We start from the raw sequence: 6,854 nt of genomic DNA, 5'->3' as shown, positions 1-6,854 counted from the left end.
TGACCTTGGAGTTATAATAATAGGTCATCTTCCTATGATACTTTGCCAAATTCACCTGGGAGGTATCCCTCCTTTCTTCAAGGAGGTGGAGTTCGTTCACATGGGCCTCGTCATTATTGACCTTGTTGAAGTGTATTCGTCGGTGCGATGGGACCCCGACCTCAACCGGACTCATGGCCTCGGCCCCAAAGGTTATTGAGAATGGTGTTTCTCCTGTTGCAGTTCGACTTGTGGTTCAGATGGCCCAGAGGACGTGGAAAAGTTCATCAACCCAAGCCCCCTTTGGGGTGTCAAGCTTCCTTTTTAGGGTATGCTTGATGGTTTTGTTTACTGCCTCAACTTGTCCATTTGCTTGTGGGTGATGAGGCATTGAGAAGTCCTTTTTTATTCCGAGTTCATCGCACAATTCTTGCATTTTCATGTTGTCGAACTATCTCCCATTGTCGAACACTAAGGAGTGGGGAATGTCGAACCTGCAAATGATATTCTTCCAGACGAATTTTGTAGTGTTTGCCTCGGTGATCTTCGCAAGAGGTTCAGCCTCGACCCACTTGGTGAAGTAGTCTATGGCGACAATGGCAAAGGTTGCGCTTCCTCTTCCTTTAGGGAGTGGACAAATGAAATCGATGCCCCACTTGGCGAATGGCCAGGGGCTGGTTACTACGAAGAGGTCTGAGAAGACTGCTTTTGAATATTCGAGAAGCGCTGGCACTTGTCACATTTTTGGACGAACTGGCAAGCATCCCTTTTCAGGGTCGGTCAGAAGTAGCCTTGACAGAGAACCTTATGTGCCAGGGCCGCTCCTTCGGAGTGATTTTCGCAGATTCCCTCATGGATTTCCCTCAGTATGTATGTGGCCTCTTCGCCTTCCACACATCGGAGAAGTGGTGAGGCGAAGCGTCTTTTGTAGAACATATCCTCTTTCAGGACGAAGTGCGCAGCCTTCCTCTTCAACTTCCTCACCTCGCTTCTAGAAGCAGGTAGTGTTTGATCCTTTAGATAGGCGATGATGGACTGCATCCATAATGGGGTGCCTTCTATCCAAAGTACCTCTTCTCCTTCGAAAATGGAGGGTTTTGATAAGTGTTTAATAGGGACAACTTTTAATAACTCAGAATCCTTTCTGCTAGCCAATTTTGAAAGGGCGTCTGCATGTGTATTCTCTAGGCGTGGGACTTGAATTAGTTCGAACCTTTCAAATTGAGGGACTAGGTCCAGCACTAATTTCAAGTATGAAACCACGCTACTGTCTTTGGCCGTAAAGCTTCAACTGACCTGATTCACTATCAGCTGAGAATTGCTGCTGGCTACGAACCTTCTGACCTGCATCTCTCTTGCCAGTCTAAGGCCCGCTAGAAGGGCTTCGTATTTGGTAGCGTTGTTCGAGACTTTAAAGCCGAACCTTACTACGCAATTTAGCTTGTGACCCTCTGGGCTTTCCAAGACTATTCCTGCCCCGGAGCCTGCCTTTCCTGAGGATCCGTCTATGAACAGTTTTCAGGTTGGGGGCTCGGCAGGTTCCATTATTGCCTCCATTTCCGGGCTTTAGCAAACTCAACCACAAAATCTGCAAGGGCCTGACCCTTGATGGCATGTCGAGGTGGGAACAGTATGTCGAACTCACTGAGCTCGATTGCCCATTTTAGCAGGCGTCCTGATGCGTCTGTTCTCTGCAGTACCTGCTTCAATGGGAAATTGGTGAGAACGTCGATAGAGTGGGCCTGGAAGTATGACATCAGTTTTCTTGAGGCTGTGATGAGGACAAGTGTCAATTTCTCCATGCCTAGGTATCGTGTTTCAGCTGGGAGGAGTGCTTTGCTGACGTAGTACATTGGCAACTGTTGTTCATTTTCTTCTCTGACTAGAACAGTGCTGACCGCCACGTTCGATACTGCCAAATACAGCAGCAGAGACTATTCTGGTTGAGGTTTGACAAAAGGGGTGCCTCTCCGAGGTTCTTTTTCAGCGCCTGGAAGGCTTATTCGCACTTAAAAGTCCATTGGAATTTCTTTCCTTGCTTAAGCACCTTGAAGAAGGATAAGCTCTTATCAGTGTCCCTGGAGATGAAGCGACTGAGTGCGGCTATTTGACCATTGAGGCTTTGGACCTCTTTCGATTTCTGAGGTGACTTCATTTCCAGCAAGGCCGTTATCTTTACTGGATTGGCTTCAATTCCTCTTTGGTTAACAATATTCCCCAAGAACTGACCCGAAGCCACCCCAAAGGTACATTTGAGAGGATTCAACTTCATCTTATATTTTCTAAGTATCTGAAAGGTTTGGTCGAGGTGACTTACCTGTTCGCTTGCCTGGAGGCTCTTAACTAGCATGTCATCCACGTAAGCCTCCATGGTTTTTCCGATGAGTTCAGCAAATATCATGTTGACCAGCCTCTGATATGTGGCTCCGGTATTTTTCAATCTGAACGGCATGACTTTGTAGCAGTAGAGTCCTCTGTCTGTGATGAATGACGTAGCTCCTCGTCAGGTCGGAACATAGGTATCTGATTGTACCCCAAATACACATCCATGAAGCTCAATAGTTCATGTCCAACAGTGGAATCCAGAAGTTGGTCGATTCTTGAAAGTGGGAAGCTATCTTTAGGGCACGCCTTATTCAAGTTGGTGAAGTCTACGCACACCCTCCACTTCCCATTGGGCTTTTTCACCAGTACCGAGTTGGGTATCCACTTCGGGTAGATGGCTTCCCTTATGAAACCACTGCGACTAAGCTTGTCTACTTTATCATTAAGAGCTTCGTACTTTTCTAGGTTGAGGGCACGTCTTTTCTGCCGATGAAGGGCATAGGAGGAGTTGATGCTAAGATGGTGGCAACTGATCCTTGGATCTATTCCCACCATATCCTCGTGCTTCCAACCGAAGATATCCAAGTTTCTTTTCAGGAAGCCTTCAGGGGGCAGTGTCTTCCCTATTCACAAGACCTAACTAGGGTCCTCTGGTTTGGTGGAGAAAGTTTCTAGTTCTTCAATTGGGGTTGCGTATGTTCAGAGTCAATTATCCGGGGATCTAACTCATCAAGAGGGTGTCCTTATTCAGGGGCCTCTTCCATGTTGACGTCTTCCTCGTGTTCGAAGGTATGCCCTTGTTCAGGGGCATCGAGCATTTCCACGTCCATACTGGCTTCATTGGTAACTTCAGTTATAATTACGTTAACAGTTGGGGGCTCTGACTTTCTCAGAGAGTTCAAGTAACATGCCCTGGAGCCCATCTGGTCGCCTCGGACCGTAGCAATCCCATGTTCAGTTGGGAATTTCATATACAAGTAGTGGATGAATGTGACGGCCCAAAGATCTTTTAAAGCGGGTCTGCCCAATACTCAATGATAGGCCGATCTGTGGTCTACGACTAAGAATTCCATGAAGTGTTGGGCCACTAGGGGTGCTGAACCCATCTCGACGGGTAGAGTGATCCGCCCTCATGGAACGATGCCGTCTCCAGTAAATCCGAATAGTGGGTTGGTCATGGGTATCAATCCATGTTCAATTTACATTTTGTCGAGGGTGGAGCCGAACAGTATGTTCACTGAACTTCCATTATCGACGAGCATGCGTTTGAGTCCCTTTCTAGCCACTACGACCTTTACAACCAATGCGTCACAATGGGGGTGGTGAACTCCTTCTGCATCTTCCTGGGAGAAAGTAATTGGAGCCATCTTATTGGCCGCCTGTGACTTGTTGACAATGTAGGTAATCATTGACGGGTCCTTTGCTTCCCTTATGTAATTCCTTTGGGCGTTCCTAGTGTTACCACCGATGTGAGGTCCCCCAATGATTGTGTCAATCTCCCTGATGACTTGGCTCCCAGAGAATGGGGCCTGATCTCTCTGTCTAGATTGTCCTCGGTCCCTTGATTTTCTTCTCCTGGGCGATTGCTCTCTACGCCCTCTCTCTTCCCTGTTCGGGGAGGTGGATTTGGGAGGATATTCGATCCTGCTGAAAGGATGTGGGTTGCTTCGATCTGGGTGTCGATTAGCGTCTCGGCATTTACTAGTGTTATGCCGATAGAGTTGGTGGAAAGTGCAGAATCTTGCCCCTTCCAAGGGCCCGTTTGATCGCTTCTTCTTCTTATTATTATCAGCTCTTCTAGATGGTCCTGCTTCGCCTAGAACATTATCGTATGCCAATACCGGCACTGCATTCAATGTGGCGGAAGCCAGTGCCTATCCGGAGGTGGGAGCTATTGTATGACCTGCTTGAGTCCATTGCTGAGTGACAAGGTGCGCTACAGGTCTTCGACCTACCTGCCTCTGAGGCAGAGGGAGTCCTTGCGCGGCATGATTTTGATGATCAATCATTTCCTTATTGACGATCTCTACTCTCATCATTTCCACCAGTTCGTCATAGGTGGCAGGATTCTTGCTGCACAAGTCCATCCAGAACAAAGTGTTCATGTTGAGGCCGTCTTTCAGAGCTGAAAGGGCTTCTCTGTCAGTAACCTGTTCGCAGTATGTGATTTCGTCTGTAAACCTGGTGAGATAGCTTTTCAGCGTCTCTCCAGGGGCCTACCTCATATCCTCCAGGCATTGCACCGAGGCCTTTCCTTCCCTGCGTGAGAGGTATTGGTTTAAGAATGCATTCTTCAAATCTGGCCAACTCCTAATGCTCAGGGGAGGAAGTCTACTATACCATACATCGGCAGCTCCGCCCAAGATTAAGTGGAAGGCTCTGCATTTCAAAATAGGCGAGGCTCCCCTGAGGCTCGTCTGTGTCATGTACTTGGTGAGGTGCTTCTCCGGGTCCCCCTTTCCTTCATACTTGGAGATCTTAGGGGTTATGAAGTTCGCCGACATTGGGAAGCTTCGAATCTCCCTTGAGAAAGGGAGGTTATCATCATCGTCATCGATTTCATAAGATCGACAGGGCCCATCTGACCCCTCATCATCTCCAATACCTGGGGAGGTTGAGGTGCTTCTCCTCGGCTTTCCCAGTTGACTAGGTTCTTTCTATCTCTCTTATTTCTAGGAGGAGGCGCCTGTTCTTGTTCCTGGTTTTGCTGAACTGATCTTCGCACTGAGCAGGCCCTATTACTAGGGTCCTGCCCTATTCGGTCGAAGACGCTTACTGACATTTGTTCCTTATATTCTTGAGGAAAATTGTCGCCTAGCTGTGGTTCCGCTGGCTAGCTTCCTTGCACATTGGATGTGGCTTCTGCGCCCACTTCTCTTTCGAGGGGGCGTTCTCTGTGCCAGCTCATATGGCCTCGGGAACGAGATACAAGGGCTTCCTGCACTGGGTAAGATCCTTGGGGCATTTGATAGCCCTAATGACGTTGGGCTTGCATGAGAAGTTCATGCATCGCCATATTCTGAGCTGCGATGTCTCTCATGCCCGCCGCTATTTGAGTCATCCCTTTAGTGAGCATGGCTGTTCTTGCACCTCGACGACGCCAGTGATGGGGTCTTTGGTAAGTGACATTGTTATGGAGCACCTCTTTTTCAGAGGCCTCTCTCATGGGATTGTCGTCTTCATGGCTGGAACTCATTCTATCTCCTTTTTCAAGGGTGATGAGAATTTGGGATATAACTCGACTTTGTTCTTTTCAAGAACGTGCCCTTTTCAGGGTAAGTAGCTAGTTTTCCGATTTTTTCTCCGGTGGAGAATGCAGAACTTTGAATGGGAAGTTTCCCACAAACGGCGCCAATCTGTTGATCTCGGAAATTGGACCCTCCACGTGGCCAACCGATAGCCATTCCATGTATTCCTCCTTGCGCACAATCAACGCACGGTCAAATGCACACGGTCGGAACCAACGGGGGTGGCGGCGGTCGTATACACTCCGACGGTCAAGTTAGGCTCAGGTGATCGAAACAGTACCAATGTTGTGCAAAATAGTGGAGAGGAGAATATATGTTTACTTGCTATAGAGTGCTAAGTAGAAAGAGTTTCATTACCTTTGCCTCTTGTCAAGTCTTGGGTATTTATAGGTGAGGAGAGCCATTAGATGTGGGACACGTGTATACATCTGAACGGTATGAGGCGTCTGCTCGTAGGTGTCAATCAGCCGCGTCTATAGAGTGGGTGGGTAGTTACTTCTCTCGAGTTGAATTGACATAAAGTTAATATGTCACATCAACTAACCTCATTAAGATGTCAAATCACTTTAAACCTTATGGGCAGAAAAGATCTTGACAAAGATCTCATTCTGAAATCGGCGGTGGATTCTCTGGCCGAGGTTCCGGGGTTAAATTCGCCTCGGATTCAAGGGGGGGCAAGGGCGCCTCGATCGGTCCTGCGGGATTACCTACGTCTCATAGTGTGATAGCAGATCGTCTCCATTGGTAAAGTCACTTCAGAACCACTTTGGATGAGCGTTCCACACCTCGCGTGATGTGGTGGTGGACTTTTCGAAGTGGTTCAATTAGGGGCGTAACACACGTCAACAACATTAGATCGTGACGGTTAATTTTCAATTGGAATCTCACGATTTTACATTTCTACGATTTCAAAACGACAAAATAATTTATATTTATTGTAGAATTTTGCAATTCCGTTGTTGGATTCTGGAAATCTAACTAGTTTTTTTTATTGTTACGGACTTTTCACTTTCATTTTGAATAGGTCTTAGTTTGATTAAATTAAAAAGATTAGATTAAAATTTAAGTCAAAGTTAACAATTAATAGTAATTACATATTTTATAGGACCACAATTTTTCAATCATATATTTCATCAACTTTTGTCAAAATTTACTAAAACTCTAATATATATCAGGGGCTAAATTAATTAGGTTGGATTGTTGGACACGTGGATTAATTAATTTAATTTTAAATTACTATTCAAATCTAATCAAGAAGGCAAAAATTAGAATCTCTAATTTGAAAAATCTTATCATTCACTA

At 46.5% G+C, this 6,854-nt stretch overlaps 1 protein-coding gene across 1 annotated transcript; it reads right to left on the bottom strand.

The window, feature by feature from the left end:
* Positions 1 to 3,503: 3,503 nt before the first annotated feature.
* Positions 3,504 to 4,730, bottom strand: LOC111380322. Its single transcript, XM_023003850.1, has 4 exons — positions 4,645 to 4,730; positions 4,525 to 4,563; positions 4,260 to 4,443; positions 3,504 to 4,178 (listed from the first exon to the last, which is right to left on the bottom strand). The coding sequence occupies exons 1-4, from the start codon at positions 4,728 to 4,730 to the stop codon at positions 3,504 to 3,506; spliced, it is 984 nt and encodes a 327-aa protein (XP_022859618.1).
* Between the last annotated feature and the right edge of the window lie 2,124 nt (positions 4,731 to 6,854).

Source organism: Olea europaea, unplaced genomic scaffold (genome assembly GCF_002742605.1).
Source record: "Olea europaea var. sylvestris unplaced genomic scaffold, O_europaea_v1 scaffold2126, whole genome shotgun sequence".
NCBI classification, from domain to species: Eukaryota; Viridiplantae; Streptophyta; class Magnoliopsida; order Lamiales; family Oleaceae; genus Olea; species Olea europaea.
The sequence above is the reverse complement of the archived record's forward strand: the minus strand, read 5'-3'. Positions and strand labels throughout refer to the sequence as shown.

Coding starts and splice junctions, on each gene's coding strand:
- LOC111380322 (XM_023003850.1), bottom strand. CDS start 4,730: ATGACACAGACGAGCCTCAGGGGAGCCTCGCCTATTTTGAAATGCAGA. Junction 4,564..4,644: donor GGCGGAGCTGCCGATGTATG/GTATAGTAGACT, acceptor CCTCTCACGCAG/GGAAGGAAAGGCCTCGGTGC. Junction 4,179..4,259: donor TCCCTCTGCCTCAGAGGCAG/GTAGGTCGAAGA, acceptor ACCTCCGGATAG/GCACTGGCTTCCGCCACATT.